This window comes from Mus caroli, unplaced genomic scaffold, assembly GCF_978045245.1.
Source record: "Mus caroli unplaced genomic scaffold, Mus_caroli_1 scaffold_11, whole genome shotgun sequence".
Classification (NCBI taxonomy): domain Eukaryota; kingdom Metazoa; phylum Chordata; class Mammalia; order Rodentia; family Muridae; genus Mus; species Mus caroli.
This window is the reverse complement of record NW_028227266.1, coordinates 74,146,822-74,168,602: the sequence shown is the minus strand read 5'-3', so window position 1 is coordinate 74,168,602 and position 21,781 is coordinate 74,146,822. Positions and strand designations below refer to the sequence as shown.

The window sequence follows — 21,781 nt, the reverse complement described above, 5'->3', positions numbered from 1 at the left end:
GGAGCAGCCACCGTGATACCAACAACCATTCTCTTGTTTCTGAAAGGGTTGCATAGTTGGCTGTGTGACTGGGGAGGTGATGGGTAGAAGTGGGAGCACTTGGAAAGTGAGCAGTGCTAGAAAGAAGGAGCAAAGGGACTCAGACCCAGGGGCTGAGAGTCAGAGCTTCCCATGGGATCAAAGAAGGAAGCAAATGGAGGCAGAAGGCAGATCTCAACCTGCCACTGAGTCCCACGGCCCCTGGACCGGGCAGGGAGCAGGATGTGCAGCCTCCGGGAGCGGGAGGCCATGCAGGAAAAGCAAAACCCGCTGGGTTTCAGGGAAAGGGTCTGCCTGGAACCACCTGTACCTCCGCAGGGGCAGCCTCAGGTTATGAGGTCACCACCATTAGCTTTCCTGCCATCTCAAGACCCCATGCAAGCCTTTTCAGACTAGAGTGGCCAAGAATCACCAGGTTATAGGGGAGGAAAAACTGATCCAAAAAGTATTTGGTTCATTGATTATGTCTAGTTATAACTTCTCACTGAACACAGTACAATTAATGGCATGAAACAGAAGAGGAGAAATGTAATGAGAATTTTTTTTTTAAGCCCAGTTATGGGCTGGAGAGACGGCTCAGTGGTTAAGAGCACCAACTGCTCCTCCAGAGGACCTGAGTTCAATTCCCAGCAATCACATGGTGGCTCACAACCATCTGTAATGGGATCTGATGCCCTCTTCTGGTGTGTCTGAAAAACAGCAGCAGTGTACTCACATACATAAAATAAATAAATAAGAATTTTTAAAAGAGTAAGGTGTGGGATATGGGGCTGCTTCGGATTGTCCACTGCAGCTGACTGTGATTTGTCTTGTGCTCTGGCAGGAACGCGATTCTGCCCAGTTGAAGACAGTTTATGATTGGCCTTCTGGGGAACTCTATGAGAGGCACCTGCTGCTCCTCCCACTGTCCCCCTCCCCTCCCCCCCTCCCCCGTTGCTCCTCCTAGCTGCTGGTTTTTCCTGGTTGGAGATAATTCTGAGAGCTCTCCGTCCTGAGCAGCTGGGACTTCAGACAAGCATAGCTTTGCCCAGCTGAGCAATACCTTTTTTATTTAGTAGTTTTGTGTGCTTAGGACTTCCTGATTCCAAAGCATTACCCTGGCTGGGGTGGAATCCCAGCATGCAGTCTGAGCTTTCCCATTGCCTTGTGTGCTAACCTAAAACCTTGCCGTACTCTTTTAAAACGACCAGCTTGTTGATTCCGCCGAGCTACTCTTTCCTATCAGTCATTGTGTCCTCCCCAAATCCTCATGCTGTAGCCCCAGTATGCAGGGGTGGTGGGATTTAAAGATGGGCCTTTGGAAGGCAGATCAAGAGAAAGAATGCACACACTTAAAGCCCTTGCAATTCCACATACCCACTTTATTTGTCTCAGTCTTATTCATGAGTTACATTTGTCTTGGTTTTGTTTGACGCCTGAACAGACCTTTATGGCCCTGTATATTTCTCTGTCCTTTGAAGTCAAGTATTAAAGTTTTTCTTGTACTAACATATCGAAACACTCGAAATGTTTTATAAGTAGAAAAGCAATTAATTTTCTGACATTTAAATAACAAGTATTATCCGCACAGCTTATAACACAATAAAGTGTCTTTTGAAGACTAGACCATAGGCATTTAAACATTGTATACTGAAACAAGTAGCTTTATAAAGTTCATCAAATATCCTATATTCAGACTTTTTTTTTAATCTCTTTAGTTTTAGGACCTGACATTCACTCCTTATGCCTCCTCCTTCAGAAACAAGCTTGCTGTGGGGAGGAGAGTGAATGGGAACAGAGTATAGCATGTGTATGAAGATGCCACTGGGAAACCCTGCTTTGTATGCTAAGCTGACTTATTAGTAAAAGATAAAGCTTATTCATTCCCCTGAGATGCTCTTTCCTGCCTTATGGACTCTATTTTTATCCTCCCCAAATTCCTGTGCTGAAGCCCCGACTGGGAGTAGTGGTGGGATTTGGAGATGGACATCTGGAAGGCAAGTGAGAATATACAAGGTCCCCAAAGTGGGACTCTCATCCTAGAACTCATGGTTTAGGACCAGCAAGAAGGTAGCTGGCCATCTGTAAGCCCTCACTAGGACTAAGCCTTGGTGTTAGGATGTGAGGCATTAAGTCTGTTGGAGCCACCCAATTTGTAGCCTGTACTGCCAGGGTTGAACCATGCAAAATGGTCAGTAGTAGGCCATCTTTGTATCAGTGTGCAGTTGGGTCTGTCCATAACATGTTTCACTGACTCTGAGGGTGGGGGGTGGGGTGACTAACGCCCAATGTCCTTTGCCTTACTGCAAATCATGTCTTTTGTATACGCCAATTTAGTTTTATGGACAGACAAGAGTGTGTGTAAATTGGACCATATGAAATTATTTTTGGTTCAAGTACATTCAGTAATCAACTTGAAGTACATTACTAACGGCCCCAGGCTGGCCTCAGACTCAAAGTAGTCCTCCTGCCTCAATCTTTCAAATGCTGCAATTAAGCCTGAGCTGTAAGTCAGCCAGACCTGGCTGAAATCACTGTTTTATAAATAAAAATGGCCGTGTTTATCCTCCTGGGGATGGTGAGTCATGAAAACTCATGCAGCCCAAGGTGCAGCTCTCCTGATCGTGAGAGGCCGAGAGGCCAGAGAGTGCTATGGGCGGGGCCTGATCAGTGCTCCCTGAGTGTTCCCTGAAGCATCCCAGTTAAAATTGCAGAGCCCAGGGATGAAGTCTGCATGGCTAAACCACCTGTAATGCCAAACTGCCGAACAGTTTTGCCCTTCAAATGTTAAGCTTCCTTTCATGGTCTGTAGAGCTAGCCTAGAGGTTCATGGATCTATCAGAGGCTCCAGATCGGCACAATGTACAGGAGCCCTGAGCCTGAAACTGAAGTTAAGGACCTCTGGGTATTCTAGATAAGTCTGAATGCTTTCTAGAGCTAGTAGTGGCCAAAATGCTTTTACTAGACAACCACAAAATAGTGTTATAAAAGAATAAAGGGGATGGGGGTGGGGCCGCACACAGTTAATCCCAGCCATCTGGAGGTAGAGACAGGTAGATCTAGTGAATTCCAGGCCAGCCAGGGCTACATGGTGAGAGCTCATTTCAAAACAAAACAAAAGATGCATAATACATGCATACATACATACATGAAATGAAAATGGAATCTAGGGGTTTTCTGCATAGCCCATCTCACTGTTTCATGTAGGTCAAAGGGATTGTTCTGTCTTGGATAGATTTGATGGGCTAGGGATGTACCTAAGTAGTAGGAAGCAGTTCAGCACACACCAAGCCCGAGATTCAGTCCCAGCACAAACAGGGGTCTAACAACTCGACTGTGCTGGACACCAGTGCAGAGCTACAGCTCAGCTCTCCTCTTTCTTCTTTGTCTTCTTCTGGAGGGTTTGTCTCCTGGAGAGACATGAAGCACGGGTTATAGAATTCAGTGGGAGGCATTCCTCGAAGCTTTGTCCACACTAGTTCTGAACTGATGGGAGAAATCTGCCAGAGACCTGTGTTCAGGTCACAACACCTGGGAAGACAGACCCCTGGGACCTGGCTGCCCTGGGTGGCCGTCATGGTAGGAGGGACACTTCATTCAGTGTGGCATTTCTATCACATTACTTGAAGTACATTATTTTCTTTAAATGCTTCTATAAATTCGGTGTTTTAAAGTCTGATTTTAGAGGCTGAAGAGATGGTTCTTTTGAGAGGCCTCAGGTCCGGTTCCCGGTACCCACATGGTGGCTCATAACCACCTGTCCCTCTATTTGGGGTAGGGAAGGTTCCATCATTGTTTTCTGGACCACAGGCGCTGCGTGCATGTGGTATACATGCAAGGAAAACACTCATAAATTAAAAAAAAATCTTAAAAGACTGAATTTTCAGAATGCTTATGTATGTTTTAAAATTATTTACATCTGTATACACACATAAAAATGAATTGACAACACTACTTAAACATTAATGCAGCTGTGAAGCTTATCCCCCCTCTGGAACGCAGGGCATGCTAAATGCTAGGAAGACAATGACTTAGTATGTCCCAGGAGTGACAACATAGGAACCCTTACATAATTATGACTTAAAGTGTCTTTGCTCTGTGATCTTACAAGAGAAAGGGAAACAAGGAATCCATGGGAAATAGCACAGACTGAAGCAGCCTTCGCTTGCTGTTCTATCCAAATGTCAGGCACCTGTCTACCCACACTGAGTGCCTGCCAGTCTCTAGATGAACGGTGATGTCTCGGGCCCTGTGTCCTGCCTGTACTCTCTGTAGAGCTGGAAAGCCTCACTCTTGTCACACCTGTGCAAAGCTTCTCTTCGTTCTTCAGGGTCTGTGTGGCCTCGCAGGACCCACCCCTGCCAGGCATCATCTCACTGGGTGTCAGTGAACTACGGAGCTGGCTCATGGACACAAGGCCACCCTAGAATTGAGTAATCGTAGCTTACCTACCTCGGTCACTCCTGAATCTCTTTGCTTTGAGTAATCCTCTGGCTTTTTCTTCCCCTGGTCCCTCATGATTGCAATCTGAAGAAGACATGGCTTGGTTCTCTGAAAGCAAAAGGACTTTAGGAACGGGGTTGCCCGGGCTGCAGCCACCTTGAGTTGTAATTTCCATGTTCGCCCCTGAGTAACCCTTGTCTGCCTTCCCTACTATTTTCTAGCACACTATAGAGGGCCACAGCCATTAGAACGGCTGTGGAGCTTTCTGTACAGATGTGGTACTATCTCAGGCAGGATGCGATCACGCCATCAGGATTTGCTCCCTGCAATTGGTACTTCCTTCCTTGAGTGAAAGCCAGCTCTGTCTTGATTGCTATATGAGTTCCTGCTGCTGTGCCCAGACTGTGAAAACCCCACAGAGACCACCAGAAACCACAACCCACTGTAATCACATGAGGGTTTTTATTCAAGCTAGAGCTTGGGCCACCAACCTTCCTGATGGAATGAACAGGAAAGAGAGTGAGCCCCCAGGTCTAAGTGAAGGGGGTTTATACAGGAAAAAAACCACAAGCCAGTATTCTTAACTGTTAAGCCATCTCTCCAGGCCTCTCCTTTTTTATTTAGTCTTCCACATGAACTGAATGGCAGCTTGAGACATTCTCGGGTTGAGCTTTAAGTGCCCCGAAGCCTGAGAAACACATAGCAGTGTGGGTTTCAATTGTTGGTTTTAGGGTTTTGTTTTATTTCTTCTGCTTTATTTTGTTTTTGAGACAGTCTACCCTGGCTTGCCTAGAACTTATTAAGTAGCAGCCCAGGCTAGCCTCAAACTCAAAATCTCCTGCCTCAGCCTCCATAGTGTTGATGGTGAGCTTGCACACCACCCTGTCCAGTTATTCATAATAGCTTTAAAAATAATAAGGTTTAAATACAGAGTTAATTGTGCTAATGCATACATTTCCCTTCACAGTGCACGCCACGTTGTTTTATGTCTTCTTTCTTTCTCTCTTTCTTTTTTTTTTTTTTTTTTTTTTTTTTTTTGTATCCCAAACTGTTTATTGATTGTTCATCATGGAAAATGGATGCACCTTTTTAGGGTGAACCAGAGATTAAATACCTTTTGCAGGAAGGAATATCTGGGAAGGGAAGCTTATTGGCTAAACCCTCAGGGCCTCTAGATACCTCATTAGCATGGACAACTGTCTGGGCTACATAACCACAGGTCATGTTTCCTATGTGGGAAGTGCGGCATGTGTTCCAGGCCAGGAATCTGGTAGGGAGCAGGGAGCCGCCTCCTGTCTCAGGCGGTGCCAGGGTTTTGTGTTTCCTATGAACAGGTTTTGTATTCTTTGGAGAAGTCTTACTTTCAATTAACCTTTTCTATGGTGAGTGTCCCTAACCAAAGCAAAATGAAAGAGGGTGTGTGTTCTACGGTCATAAGGAAATAATAATAGCAAGATGAAGATCTCACCAGAGTGAAACTAGGCCCTGCCTACAATGAGGTGTGGCAGCTGCACTGACTTACTTTTGGCTGCGCCCTGGTAACGGCTTTTAGTGGTAACCTCGCTGGAGGCCTTGCCTTCCTCATCTTCTTCCTCCACCTCCTCTTCGACAACATGGTTAGGCTTCTGGATGGTGGAACTCCGACCTGGACGCTGCTGCTGCTTCTGCCTCTGCATCCGGCTCTTCCTCCGCAGACGGACTTTCCGGGGAGTAGATACCCTCAGTTCTTTTTTCTGCATCTATTTTAAAAAAAAAAAGGCTGGGGCTGGAGAGATGGCTCAGTGGCTGCTCTTTCAGAGGTCCTGAGTTCAATTCCCAGCAACCACGTGATGGCTTACAACCATCTGTAATGGAATCTGATGCCCTCTTTTGGTTTGTCTGAAGAGAGCTACAATCTACTCATATACATAAAATCAACAATTCTTTTTTAAAAAAGGCAAATTTTCAACTTAAAAAAAAAAAGACCTACTTTCAGCAGGATGTGGTAGCATGCACCGGTAGTGGAGACTAAGGCAGGAGGATATCTTAAACCAGGAGTCCAAGACCAAAAACAGCGCATGCAACGTGGTGAAAGTCTTTCCAACAAAAAGGGGAAGGAGAGAAAGGGAAAAGGGAGCCAGCTATTCTGTGCCCATTCAAACCCACTTTTAAAGCTGTGTGACGCCAAGTGTCTTCTACCCGAGTGGCTATAAGCCCACACAGCACATGGTTTGGTGGAGTAAAGGCAACACACAAGTGGGAATGGGGGAGGAGTGCTGGCACCTGATCTCTGTGTGTGTGTGTGTGTGTGCACACATGCGTACACGTGCAAGAGTGCACCTGGGAGCTGTGTACATCTCTGATTATGTCACTCACAGCTCAGAAGTAGCAGTCGGAGAAGCCCCTTCAGACACGCCCCTCTGGGGCAGTAGAAGCTACCTGTGTTCTTCCCTAAGCTGCAGACACCTGACCTGCTGAGACTGCACCAAGCTCCCATGCTTCCCAGACATTCCTAGTGTAGCCTTCAATGCAAATACTATACCTCAGCTTCCAGAACAGGCTGAGGCGATTAGACCTGCTCAGCATGCCAGACTTAGGAGCTAAAAGAGCTAGCTGAGCCAGTGTCGTACATGGCAGAGGGTTCTACAGTCTTTTTTATTTCCTTCCTATTTTCTTTTCTTTTTCTTTTTAAATATTTATTTATTATATGTAAGTCCACTGTAGCTGTCTTCAGACACTCCAAACACTCCAGAAGAGGGCATCAGATCCCATTACAGATGGTTATGAGCCACCATTGTGGTTGCTGGAATTTGAACTCAGGATCTTCAGAAGAGCAGTCAGTGCTCTTAACCGCTGAGCCATCTCGCCAGATCCCCTATTTATTTATTTTCTTTTTACTTCTTGTGATACCAGGAATCAAATCCAAGGCTGTACCCACTCGAGAGAAAGCATTCTGCTACTGAACTTGGCTGTACTTTTTTCTATAGTTTTTTTTTTTTTTTTTTTTTTTTTTTTTTTTTTTCCGAGACAGGGTTTCTCTGTGTAGCCCTGGCTGTCCTGGCACTCACTTTGTAGACCAGGCTGTGTACTTTTTTCTAATGTTGGAAGGTTTTCTGTGGAGTCACACAGAGATGAGAGTGATGTTATCTGTAATCCCACTGCAGTCATTGGTAGTGGTAAGTGTAACTATAGGCAGGAGAGTAGGATGGTTCCCCACTGATTACAACAAATAAAATAGCAACAATAATAATGGACCATATAGTAATGGATAATAATAATAATAATGGACCGTCAAGAAGTCTCAATGGGTCAAAGCTTGCTGCACTAATCTGACTACCTGAATTCAACCCCCAGAGTCCTCAATGAAGGAAATAACAAAGTCCTGAAAAATTGTCCTCTGATGCACACTTCTACACATCACACACACACACACAGGGTAATTTTTTTTTCAAACTTCAGGAAAACAGCTCTAAATGTACAAAAGGTCCCAATATAAAGCTGAGTTAATATACCTTGATCAAATCTGGGCATAGCCACTCAGGATCATGATCAGCCATCGGGAGAATTCTGATCTGTGTCTTTGAACTTCTGTTCCCAAATGAAAGGGTCATCTTCTTGTATGTGGCCCTGTCTGTACAGTAAGGTCTGCCGGGAAATGAAATATCTGTCTCACATTTATCAAAAACACCAAACCTGCCCATGGGTAGTGATGACCTCACACTAGGCAGAGGAAACAGGCAGGATTACAGTTCTGGTCCATCTGTTCACTGCTCAGGAAAATGGGGTGGGTGACTCAGGCTGCAGGAGGAGAGGCAGGTGGCCAGATGGAGTGCTTTTACAAAGAAAACCCCCAACTACAATGACAGACAAGGAACATGAAATCTCCATTCCACAAGAGGGGAGCATGCGCAAACAGGAACATTTTGAGAACTGAGTTGCTCCCTCTACTCAAAAAAAGCAAAAATAAAATGTAGGCAGCCAAGTGTGTGATCCTGTTTCAAAACCAAATTGAGCCACAGTGGCAGGAGGGGGCCTCAACAGCTCAGGCCAAGTCGTGAATCTCAGCGGGGAAACAACCTGTAATCCCACCACTCAGGCAAAGGCAGGAGGATTGCAAGCTTGAGGTGAAGGAGAGTCGTGAGTCCAAAGCCAGCCTGGGTTACGTGGCAAGACTGTCACACACAGTAAATGCTTCTTGAGCATGGGAAGGCAGCTCCTGACTGGGTCCAGAAGTGAAGAAAGGACCCGAGGAAAGAAACCTTACCCCAGTGCAACTCAGAGCAAGTGGTAAAAAACAAACCCAGAACCAGACATGTTTCAGGATGGAAAGGTTGGGCTTCACTTCCTATGCCAGGTTTATGCGCCAAGTTAACACAATACCCCTGTGACACGCACATTAGATATCTAACGAGCCTGCAAATCTGTGAGCTTGAGATCCTCAAGACTATATAACCTATGTAATTGGGTTTTTAATTTTTTTTTAATTTACAAAGTTGCACAACCATGCCCACAATCTGATTTTAAAATACCAAAGCATCTTCAAAGGAAGCATGTGCCCACTGTAATGGAAAGTGCTGTATCTCTCTCTGTCTCTCTGTCTCTCTGTCTCTCTGTCTCTGTCTCTCTCTCTCTGTCTCTCTCTCTCTCTCTCTCTCTCTCTCTCTCTCTCTCTCTCTCTCTATCTCTCTGGAAGTTGGCTAAAGGGAAAGGTGTCCAGAAGGGGCCAAAGCACCCACCCACTGCCACCTCAGAGCCAGGCCCATGTCTTGAGTGGGCAAAGGCTACAGCACTTTGGTCACACCTGTTGTAAGCACACCTCAGCACTACACTCTGTTGACAAGTTTAGCTTTCTTGGGTCAGTTTCACTAAAGAGTGAGAACCCAGCAGACAGCAAGCTACAATGGTGGTAAGCCTTTCCCAGGAGCACTGACCAGCGACAGGCCATGCACCAGTCCCTTGTAAGTGTCTGTAACATGAGCTATTTCCCTGAGAAACCTGTAGTTATCTTTAAAAACTTGTCGGGGCTGGCGAGATGGCTCAGTGGGTAAGAGCGCCCGACTGCTCTTCCGAAGGTCCAGAGTTCAAATCCCAGCAACCACATGGTGGCTCACAACCATCCGTAACGAGATCTGGCGCCCTCTTCTGGAGTGTCTGAAGACAGCTACAGTGTACTTACATATAATAAATAAATAAATCTTTAAAAAAAAAAAAAAACAAAACATTGTCATCCTGGACCCAGCTGTGCCTGTTGCTGAACTGCACTAGGGGATGATGTCAGGGAAGGGGCGGGCTTTCCGAGCACAGCTCTGCTTGGCTCTTTAACTGCAAGGAGCAGCATGTATGTGCATGTCAAAAGTTACCAAAAGGGCCGAGTAGTGGTAGCACACGCCTTTATTCCCACAGAGGCAGGAAGATCTCTGAGTTTGAGGCCAGGCTGGTCTACAGAGTTGCAGGTCAGCCAGGGCTACACAGAGAAACCCTGTCTGGAAAACAACAACAACAACAACAACAACGTTACCTAAAGGTAAGTCTGGACTGAAAGATGGCCTGACCACGGAGACCAGTATCTTCCCGGATAAACAGGTGGTTTCGATTGTCCTGCAGTGGGGTTTTGTAGATATCATACACTTCCTTGCCTAAATGCAGGGACATGCTGGAAAGGGGTAACAATTCAGGTATTAGGATGCTTCGTGAACAGCCCAGGATCCTGTCCTCAGAGAAGTCATAGGAAAACAAACACAGCCTGTTTCCAAACGGGGAAAGTCTGCCTGTAATCCTCGCGCTTGGGAGGCGGAGCAAGAGGATCAGGAGCTTAAAGATCATAGCACAGGCTCAGAATCAGCTACAAAGTGAGCTCTGGGCCAGGATGGGCTGTGAACCCCTGTCTTTTGTTTGTCTGTTTGAGACTGTGTAGCCTTGGGTGGCCTGGAAATGAGTGTGTAAGCCGGGGGATGGGGGGGGCACTATTTTATAGAGATCAGCCTGCCTCTCTCTCTCCCACAGTGCTAGGATCAAAGGTGTGCTCTACTACAGGAGATGAGACCCTGTCTTTAAAAAAAAAAAAAAAATGAAATCTCTTCTCTTTGTGGTGGTTTAAATGAGAATGTTGCCCTAAATGGTCAGAGGTACCATTGAGTACTTGGTCCCCAATTGCTGCTGTTTGGGTAGGGGTAAGAGGTATGGCCTTTGAGAGGCCTTTCCTTTAAGAGAAAGTATGTCATTGGACGTGGCTTCTGAGGTTTCAAAGCCACTGCCAATGCCAGTTAGCACACTTTCTGCCTCCTGCATGGCTGGAGAGAGGTGAGGGCCACTATCCCTGCTGCCATTGCCATGATGGCTTCCTATCCCTCTGGAACTTTAAGTCCAAATAAACCTCTTCTATAAGTTGTCTCTGACATGGTATTTTTATCAGAGCAATAGAAAAGTAACTTAATATGTAGTTCAGAGTAAAAAGTGGTAAAATCTACTTTTTAGCTTATAATAGAATCGTCTTATAAAAATCTTCCCATATATACCTTTAAATTAGTAAACTGAAATGAATTTTAAAATATTTCAGCCGGGCAGTGGTGGAGGCAGACCTTTAATCCCAGCACTTGGGAGTCAGAGGCAGGCGGATTTCTGAGTTCCAGGCCAGCCTGGTCTACAGAGTGAGTTCCAGGACAGCCAGGACTATACAGAGAAACCCTGTCTTGAAAGAAACAAAAACAAAAACAAACAAACAAAAAACAAACAAAAAAAACAAAAACCAAACAAACAAAAAAACAAAAACAAAAAATTCTGTTTAGGGGCTCAGGCTAGGGTCTCGGGCTATCTGTAGCCTAGTTTAGGGGCTCAGGCTATCTAGCTCAGTTGGTAGAACGCTTGCCTTACAAACATGCAGCACTGGGTTTGATTCCCAGCACAGGTTATTTCAAGTTGCCCTGATCTCTCAAAGGCGAGCCTTGTAGCTGATGGAATCGAGCCAGACTTAAGCTCTCCCACTACCGGGCTGTAAGGCCATAACTGCTTCTCTCTCTCAGGCTTCCTAGGTAAAGGCAGCAGCCTAGATTTCCCCAATTCTTAAGTCCTACAGAACACTTCAAGGTATCCAAGCCTCCCTCAAGTGTTCTAACACTCACCTTCCATCTGACCACTTGACTATCCGAGCATTGCTTTCTTTAGTTTTAAAACCTTCTTGATCCCGGCAGATCCTCCAGCGTATAGTATTTTCCACCTGGTTCAAAATAGAAAGGTATTAGACAACCAATTTACCTAGCTATATGTTCTTTGTTCCTCTAATAATGCATAATCATACACTAAAAATTGATGGGTGATAAGAAAGTGGCTGATTAGCTGGGTATGATGGCGCACGCCTTTAGTCCCAGCACTTGGGAGACAGAGGCAGGTGGCTTTCTGAGTTAGAGGCCAGCCTGGTCTACAAAGTGAGTTCCAGGACAGCCAGGACTACACAGAGAAACCCTGTCTCAAAAAACCAAAGAAAGAAAGAAAGAGGCTGACTGTGCAGCTCTGCCACTCATTGACGACAGACGTCTGGAGGAGTGGTAGCTAACCAGGCACTCTGTGCACGCTTCCAGAGGCCTAGGTCTGAGCAGTGGGAGGAGGCTAAGACGGACGCTGCCTGAAACCACACCTAAGAGCTCCGTAGGAACAGAGAGGTTAGTCCACACAAGGTAGGCTGCCAAAATCCACACCAACTGAGGGTGTAACATAGTGCTAGAGCAATTGCCTAGCATATATGAGGTCCCTAGTTGTTTTCAGTACACGCACGCACACACACACACAATTTCTTGGAAGGACTGTGGGCCGCTCACAGGAACTGATCAAATAATCATGGATCCATACGGTCTGAGCTAAGGCCTCTGCATATGCATTCTGGCTGTATAGCTCAGTGTTCTCGGGGGACTATGAACAGTGGGAGTAGGGATGCTGCGGACTCTTTCGTGCTTGAGACTCTTTTCCCCCTACTGGGTTGCCTTGTCCAGCCTTGATATGAGGGTTGGTGCCTGGTCTTATTGTAACTTGTTATGCCCTGTTCAATTGGTATCCCCGGGAGGAAGAGTGGATCTTGGAGAGAGGCAAATTTGGGAGGAAGGACTAGGAAGAGTGGAAGGAGGGGAAACTGTGGGTGGGGATGTAATGTATGAGAAAATAAATAAAATTCCTCCTTTTCCAAAAAAAAAGTGTGTATGTGTGTGTCGGGGCCAGTGCCATGGCTCACTGGATAAAGGGGCTTGCTGCCAAGCCTGACTACCTGAGTTGAATCCCCATGATCCATGTAATAGGATGTGAGAACTTCTGCCCATTGGTTTTTGATCCATGTGCACATACACGTGCATGTTCTTACACACACAGATAAATGGTTTTTGTTTTAAGAAAAAAGGGTTTCTTAGTCTAATGACAAAAGCTCTATGACAGTTTAAGTTGTTTTTTTTTTTTTAAAGACTAAATAACTAGGAGCTAGAGAGATAACTTAGCAATTAAGAACATTTGTTGCTTTTTCAGAGGACCCAGGTTCAGTTCCCAGCACCCATATTAGACAGCTCACAACCATCTATAATTCCAGCTCCAGAGAAACTGATACTCTCTTCTGGACTTTGCAGATACACACACACACACACACACATGATCTACTGACAGACAGACAGATACACATGAGAATGATGATGATGTTCAAGAATGGTAAAACAATTACCAGCAAATTAAAATCTGAGCCCAAATTTATCTCATGAAGTCGAGAACTGCAAGTCAAAAGAGACCACTAAAAACAGCCCATGCCAGCGTTACCCTCTGTGTGTGAACAATGGTGGTCCTTTGTCATCCCAACATTCTCAAGAGAAATCCCCTACTGGCAAGGTCTGCTGCTGGGCACAGTCTCCATGTGGTGGGAGGTTGCTGGAACATACCTGGGAGGGAGTGTGGGGCGGGGCCACACCTTCCACTGTTCATCCTGGGGGACGCTAATGAGTCTCAACAGTTTCCACCTTTACTTATTATACCGATATTATAATATAGGTTTAATTTAAGTTAAAACTTAAACTGAGATGGGCAGAGGCAGGCGGATTTCTGAGTTCGAGGTCAGCCTGGTCTACAGAGTGAGTTCCAGGACAGCCAGGGCTACACAGAGAAACCCTGTCTCCAAAAAAAGCAAAAACAAAAACTGAGATGGGGCTAGTAGGTGCACACCTTTAATCCCAGCACTTGGGAGGCAGAGGTAGGTGGATTTCTGAGTTCGAGGCCAGCCTGGTCTACAGAGTGAGGTCCAGGACAGCCAGGGCTACACAGAGAAACCCTGTCTCAAAAAACCAAAAAAACAAACAAACAAACAAAAAAACTGAAAACATTAGGAAAGTGTCAATTCTAAAGGAGGGAGAACAGGTGTATGCTTACTCCCCTAAAGATATCTGGAAAGCCGGTTCACCTACGTGTTCTAGCGGTGTCTGTTGAGTAAGTGGGAAACGTTAGGAACGTTCTTAAGCTCTAGTCTCACATTATCACCCGTGTTTACTGTCTAAAGGAAAAAGAAGTCAGGGGATGGAGAGATGACTTAAGATTAAGAGCACCTGATGCTCTTTCAGAGGATCCAGACTTGGTTCCCAGCATCCACAGGGTGACTCACACCCATCCACAAATTCCAGTTTCAGAGGATTTGATGGCCTCTTCCAACCTCTGCAGGTACTAGACACAGATGTGGTGCACATACACACACATGCAGTCAAAGCACTCACTCATGAACTAAACATAAGAAACAATGTGAGGAAGAACTCAGCCGGCATGGTAGAGCATGCCTGTGGCCACAGCTACTCGGAGGCTGAGGAGAGGGGGGACTACAAGGAAATGGAACAGAAGATGGCACAGTACCTTCAATTTTAACCTAGCTTTGTCTTCCTCACAGAGCACGTTCTCATCTTCAAATTCATCTTCATAATACTGAGGATCAAATGGTCTAAATTTTTGCCATATTAGTCATAATTAGTGATTGAATGACTATAAACTGATCGTCTCTAGAACAATATATCACTGCTGAAAAGTGACTTCATGAGAACCTTCAGGAAGTATGCCAATACTATTTCCTTGAAATTTCTTTTTAAAACAAATTTCTGGGGGGTGGGGGTGGGGGGTTGGAGAGATGGCTCAGTGGCTAAGAGCATGGAAAACCTGGGTTCCATTCCCAGCACCCATATGACAGCTCACAACTGCCTCACACTCTCTTGTTCTCAGTCATCTTATGGGCTCATGACAGATAAACTACACTTTTCAATCTCTTGAACCTTTTAGTCAGTTCTCTTACTTAGGATCTATCCTGAGAAACCTGGGTAATTTAACAAAATACAGTTCATTTCCCAAGTCCGAGTTGATGCTGGGAACTGCTATTTTCACTCTGGTTTCAAAGACGCGGCGTTCCAGCTGCTGTTTCCAAGACACTCCAAAGGTTCCAGCTGTGCTCTGCGAGTGGCAGACACAGGTCTGAAAGGAAGTGATGTCACACACACTTTAGGGACAGCCACTCCTTCCTCCAAGCCTCTCCCTAAAACATCACCCCAACCACACCCACAAGGAAAAAGAGCAACAATAAATTTCATGGGGAAATTAAGATATGTTAACCTGAATATATTTTGTTGGCATAGCCATTATTCTATTTTGCAGGAGACATTAAGGAGTATAAATAATTCAACCCATCATTACTAAGTAACTGCCCAAAATCAGAAAAGAACAGCAATGTTGCTCACATGGCACATCATAAGCATGGGTAAGAAGACCTTTTCAATCAAAGGTGTCCATGGTAACAGTCCCATAGTCCCACCCCTCAAGTTTGGCACTGCTCTCATTCTAATGGTTCCTCCTGTGCCTTCTAATTGTTTCCCTAAATGACTAAATCAGCTGGGAATGTCACATTAGTCCTCTCTGAACACACTCCCTCTCAACATGAGAGACTCATTACCCCCAGAATCTTTTCTCTTAGCCTTCAGTCCTGTGAACAGTTGTGACTGGGGATTGTACTCACAACAGGCTGTCTTGGAGTAGGTGCTTGCTGGTCCTCATCGCTCTCTGAGGAAATGTCATCTATATCTCCAAACAGATCCATGTTCCCACTGTCATCTTCAGTGTTGAAGGAATATACATTACTAATTGGTCTAACTAAAGTTATTTTTGATTTTTAATTATGTATATGGGGGAGAGTGATATGTGTTACCTGAGGGCAGGTCAGATGGGGGTCAGGTCCCCTGGAGGTGGAATTACAAGTGGTTGTGAGCTGCCCACCACAGGGGCTGGGAACTGAATTTGGGTCTCCTGCAAGACCAAGTGCACCCCCTCCCTGCCTCTAGCCCCCTCACTGATGTTCTTAGTGCAGATCCTCAACACTTTCCCAATATTTACAAACCAAATCTGTACCAAACCATCTTGAGCTGGCTCCTCGAGCCTGGCCTTTAGCAAGGCTCCCTTGAGTGTCACCAGGAGAGCCATCTTGAAGAGGGTTCCCAGAACTGGGCATGGTGGTGCACACCATGCGTGGTGGTGAGCCCAGCATTTAGGAAGCAGAAAGGGAGTTAGGACTAGCCTGGACTACATGAGACCCTGGTTCTAGGGATTCCACTGGCTGTGACACTTTCTCATGGCCTGTTTGTCATGTCATGCTTATCTGTGGGATCAACAAACTATCACCTCACTATGAATAATGCCATGGGTTCTCTGCCTTGCTTGTTTTCCTAGGGTCACTCATCACTAGGAGGGAAGCGGTTGCTTTGATGTGAAAACACACACCCTGCCTGTGGGGACTCCTACCCGCATAGTGAAAAACAGCTGTATAAGCTAGCTCCTGTATAACAGATATGTATAAACAGATCCTTCCGCTACAGACAGGCCTTCAGAGAGTGCAGCCCTGTGAGTACCTGAACAAGAGCCTCACAGCTAAGACATTTCCATGTTCCTGAGCGCAAGGATCTGAGTGAGAGAATTCCTATGCTGTTCTAAGCTGTTGTGCACCGGGATGCCTGGACATGGAACAAAGACACTTTCTCCTCTCATCCCCTGTATCTCTCCCCATTCTCTTTATTCTCCAGGATCCCTAATGGCCTCATCCAGTCTTAGGATACGTAACATGGACACTTGAGCCCTCCACACTCAAGAGGATGAACTACAACAGCCAGCTTTAAAAAGATTATTAACGTGACTAGTAAAGGAGACGCTGGAGCTATGAGGCCCTCTGAGACCCTCTGACTTTAAACTCTGCCATTATAACCACGGACCAGATAATGATGTTCTCAAAGTTCCCACCATTCCAAAAGGTCTTCTATAGGCCCCCATCAACTCTGGAAAGCAATGCTATAGCCCATGACTGAACAAAGCCACTTTATACTTATACTAGTTACCTGTGCGCACGAAGACCAGCAACCTTAAATAGTAAACAGTCTAACGGAACAGCTCGCCAATATAGCAAGACCGAATTCTAGCCCGGAAACATTGCCTAGATTTTAAATACAAGGTTTTTAGCATTCATTTGCATGTTTATGTTGTGGAAGTCAGAGGACAACCTGCAGGAGGCAGTTCTCTCTACTGTGTGGCTTCCGGGAATCAAACCGAGGTCATCAAACATGGCACCAAGCATCCTAGGCCACTGAGCCATCTCAGTGGCCCGACTGAAAGACCAAGAAGACACAATGACAAATACCTTGAGTAAAAGAGGGCTATACCACAAAATGTAGCTACTCAAAATAACAAGGGGATAATACAAATAATCCAGTTACCTGATGATTATAAACCACCGAAATTTACTACAGAAGAAATCACCAAAACAACCCTGTCTCTATTAAGGAAACCAAACTGGTAGTTAAAAAGCCTAAATAAATAATAAAATAAAAATTCAAAAATTGGGCATGGTAGCACATACCTTTAATCCCAGAACTGGTAAGGAGAGGTAGGCAGATCTCTGAGTTTGAGGCCAGTGTGGTCTACAGAGGGAATTCCAGGACAGTCAGGGCTACACAGAAAAACTATCTCAAAACAAGAAAAAACAATAACAAACAAACCTTTATTTATGTATGTATGTATGTATGTATGTATGTATGTATGTATGTATTGGTTTTTCGAGACAGGGTTTCTCTGTGTAGCCCTGGCTGGCCTCAAACTCAGAAAGCCATCTGCCTCTGCCTCCCAAGTGCTGGGATTAAAGGCGTGCACCACCACTGCCCAGCCAAACAAACCTTTTTATCTAGAGGCTCCACTGGATTTTGATAGCTGGATATACTTAATATAAGCCCTAACCAGCTATCGTAGCAGAGCGGTGATAGACTTTTTAAAGTACTTTTCTAGTATCTTATCCTTACAGGAAAAAAAAATGTAAAAATATTTTAACATTTCCTAAATTGTTTTCTTCCTTCAAATATTTCGGCAAAGCAGACATAGTAGCATACCTGAATCTAGGCTACATACTAACAACTGTCTTAAAGAAGAGAAAAAAGGGGGCTGGAGAGATGGCTCAGCAGGTAAGAGCACTGGCTATTCTTCCAGAGGTCCTGAGTTCAAATCCCAGCAACCACATGGTGGCTCACAACCATCTGTAATGGAACCTGATGCCCTCTTCTGGTGTCTGAAGACAGCTACAGTATACTCATATACATAAAATAAATAATTCCTTTTATTTTTTTTAATGTAAAGAGAGGGGAGGAGAGAGGGGGAGAGAGAGAGAGAGAGAGAGAGAGAGAGAGAGAGAGAGAGAGAGAGAGAGAATGGGCTACCACTCATGTCAGTAATCCTAGCAATTAGGAGCCTAAAAAAACCTAAGTTCAAGCACAGCCTGGGCTATACAGCAAAACACTGCCTAAATAAAATAAATAAAAATTTAAAAACAAAATCTAATACATTTAAAATTACATTAAAGCTTAAAGTTGTTTGCTAGGTTACTATAAAAATATAGAATTTTAATTAGAAAGATAGCTAAATACAGAGAACAACATCCAAATGCAGGCCTGAGAAAATACTGGGAAGAGGTAAAATTATTAGAACTTAAACATTTAGCCAGATATGGTGGCTCACACCTGTAATCCCAGTATTTGGGAGACAGAAACAGGAGCACTACTGTGAGTTAGAAGCTATCCTAGGCTACAGAATAAGACGTGGTCTCAAAAAAAAATTTTTTTTTTTTTAACTAACAGCCTGGAAGCAGGCAGATCTCTTGTGAGTTTATGGCTGGCCTGGTCTACAGAGCAAGTTCTAAGACAGCCAAGGCTACCCAGAGAAACCCGGTCTCAAAAAACAAACAAATAAAAAAAAATAAAAAAATAAAAAAATAAAACAGAACAAAAAACCTTCCCCACCCCAAACACACAAACTTAAAATTCCTCAAGAAAGTGGCCCCGAGAGCCAGGACAGGTCTGCAACCCCAAAGCCTGGGGGGCTGAGGCAGGAGACCCTCTAGGGTAGCTTCAGTCTGTGAGGACTACAAAGTGAGGCTGCCTCAAAAGAACAGACCTTCCCAGAAAAACCCCTCGTACCTGAGGAGAGCAGCCTCGTACCTGAGGAGAGCACTGGCCTGGAGACTCTGGGGACTCTGGGGACACTGCGGTTGGCTCGGCTAGCCTGGCTTCACAGGGGACTCGGCTGCTGTGGGAAGGAACTGCAACTCCTCACCTGAACTGCTGGTGGAGCCCTCACAGAAACTCGAACAGGAAGTCCCCTGAAGGGCCCAGGAGCAAACAGGAAGGAGCTAACCCCACTCTGCTAGCCAGCCGTCCAGTCTCCCTAGAGCGCCCCCAACAGGCTGGCTGGCAAAGATGAACACAGCATCACAAAACTCGATTGATCGGCTTAGAGGACACACACACACACACACACACACACACACACACACACACGTTGCCTTGGGAAGGCTGGTTGGCAAAGATGAACACAGCATCACAAAACTCGATCGATCGGCTTAGAGGACACACACACACACACACACACACACACACACACACACACACACGTTGCCTTGGGAAGGATGGAGGCAACAAAAGGGCTCTTAAACCGGGCAGAGGAGTTTCAGCTCACCTACAAAATACACAGGAACTTAAATTCTAAGTAAGAAAAGGGGTGGGATGGTTAGTCAGGATTTTTTTCTTTAAAAAGGAAAAAAAGTTACCATACTTTTAAAGATTAAAATTAGTGGCAGGAGAGACGGCCCCTGTCGTTAAGTGTGTATGCTGCTCCGGCAGAGGACCCAAGTTCGGTTCCCAGCACCCATGTTAGGCATCTCACAACCACGAGTAACTCCTGCTCTAGGGGATCTGACGCCCCCTTCTGGCCATCTCAGGTGCCCCACCACCACGGTACATATACACAAACACACATAAATAAAAATGGTTAACTTTTTTATGTTTTGTTCATTTTACATGTATTTTTAAAAAGTATAGGGCTGGAGAGATGGCTCAGTGGTTAAGAGCACCAACTGCTCTTCCAGAGGTCCTGAGTTCAATTCCCAGGAACCACATGGTGGCTCACAACCATCTCTAATGGGATCTGATGCCTTCTTCTGGTGTGTCTGAAAACAGCTACAGTGGACTCATATAACATTAATAAATAAATCTTTTTTTTTTTCTTTGGTTTTTCGAGACAGGGTTTCTCTGTATAGCCCTGGCTGTCCTGGAACTCACTTTGTAGACCAGGCTGGCCTCGAACTCAGAAATCCGCCTGCCTCTGCCTCCCGAGTGCTGGGATTAAAGGCGTGCGCCACCACCACCCGGCTAATAAATAAATCTTAAAAAAAAAAAAAAAAAAAAAAAAGATATATGGGGCTGGAGAGATGGCTCAGCAGTTAAAAGTACTGTCTGCTCTTCCAGAGGTCCTGAGCTCAATTCCCAGCAACCACATGGTGGCTCACAACCATCTGTAATGGGATCTGGTGCCCTCTTCTGGCACACAAGTATACATGAAGATAGAACACTCATATACATGAATAAGTACATCTTTAAAAATAGAGTCTTTTTTTGTTTTGTTTTGTTTTTTGAGACAGGGTTTCTCTGTGTAGCCCTGGCTGTCCTGGAACTCACTCTTTAGGCCAGGCTGGCCTCGAACTCAGAAATCTGCCTGCCTCTGCCTCCCGAGTGCTGGGATTAAAGGCATGTGCCACAACGCCCGGCATAAAATCTTTTTTTTTTAAGTATATATGACTTACTGTAATTATTCAAGCACGTTGAATTGTAACCCTACAAATGAATTCATGTCCACACAGAATCTGAGAGTGTGACTATTGTAGATTGCCCTTGTGCTGTCTGTATTTTGATGCTAATTCTGTTTCCCCCTGAGGGGCTGCCTTGGATGAGGACATACTGGGGTGACTTCATGGGAACCTTCTCCCCATTTTTAACTGGTAAAATAAAGGCTAAAGCTGTAAGCTTTAGAGAGGGGAAAAAGGAAGAGACAGGAGGCAGGAGAGAGACGAGAATGAACCAGAAGAAGAGGATGGAGCTGAGCCAAATGGTTTGGAGAAGCTGCAGGTAGCCAGGGATTTCATAGCTGGATGATAAGCAGTGTAGGGTACATTTGCCCAATCTAGGTATGCAGCTTGTATTTATATTAATTGAGTTTTGTGGTTTTCTGTGTGGGCATTTTGGGGTTGGAGATTTACCATTATAAATGTGGGTGGTTATTACAAGTCTCTAGTGTTATCATTTTACTGGGCTAAGGGGAGCTGAGTGAGTGGTAGCTGGCTTTCTGCAGGCAAGTCACAGGGGGTGGACGGCTTGGGAAGTGTCAGCAGCTAGACAGCAAGCTGGCCATGGGAGCCATGGGGGGTGGGCAAGACTGCTGTTGCTGGTGCATAGCTGGCTTAGCATGGATCATGTTATTAAAAACAAAAAACAAACAAACAAACAAAAAACCAAAACCCAAAACTACACACTACATGTGACCTTATTTGGGATAGGTTTCTGCAAAAATAATCAGTTAAAATAAGGTGATGCTGGATTAAACTTGGTCCTGGGAATAGGGATTCTTGTTATTGCCAACAGAGTGCAGTAGAGAGACACAAAAGTGTACAAGAAAGTAAGCTATGTTGACATACTGCCACAGCCAACAAATTCAGGAAAAGGAAGGAAGGGTCCTTGGGAAGGAGAATGGCCACACATTCTCCTCAATTTCAGTCCTACAGACTACCCACAAGTCTGAGGAGAATCATCTCTACTGCTTTTCAACGTTCTTTAACTGCTGAGCCATCTCTCCAGTCCAGGCTTTACTGCTTGAAGCCAACCACCTTGTGATCCTGTTAGGGTGACCTAGGAAACGGATCTTTGTGTGGAGTGAGAGAATGGTTGGCAGAGCAAAGAAATCCACCAAACCTGGACTCTCTAAAATGCCTGCAAAGTCA

General features: G+C 45.1%; 1 protein-coding gene across 1 annotated transcript; it reads right to left on the bottom strand.

The window, feature by feature from the left end:
• Positions 1 to 1,408: 1,408 nt before the first annotated feature.
• Positions 1,409 to 16,669, bottom strand: LOC110302645 (RNA polymerase-associated protein LEO1-like). Its single transcript, XM_021173440.3, has 9 exons — positions 15,443 to 16,669; positions 14,729 to 14,904; positions 14,299 to 14,383; positions 11,559 to 11,653; positions 9,959 to 10,093; positions 7,953 to 8,085; positions 5,984 to 6,200; positions 4,471 to 4,569; positions 1,409 to 3,428 (listed from the first exon to the last, which is right to left on the bottom strand). The coding sequence occupies exons 1-9, from the start codon at positions 15,521 to 15,523 to the stop codon at positions 3,376 to 3,378; spliced, it is 1,074 nt and encodes a 357-aa protein (XP_021029099.2). The 5' UTR covers positions 15,524 to 16,669; the 3' UTR covers positions 1,409 to 3,375.
• Positions 16,670 to 21,781: the final 5,112 nt, after the last annotated feature.

Coding starts and splice junctions, on each gene's coding strand:
- LOC110302645 (XM_021173440.3), bottom strand. CDS start 15,523: ATGGATCTGTTTGGAGATATAGATGACATTTCCTCAGAGAGCGATGAG. Junction 14,905..15,442: donor CTACTCCAAGACAGCCTGTT/GTGAGTACAATC, acceptor ACTTCCTTTCAG/ACCTGTGTCTGCCACTCGCA. Junction 11,654..14,298: donor AAGCTAGGTTAAAATTGAAG/GTACTGTGCCAT, acceptor ATTTTGAACCAG/GTGGAAAATACTATACGCTG.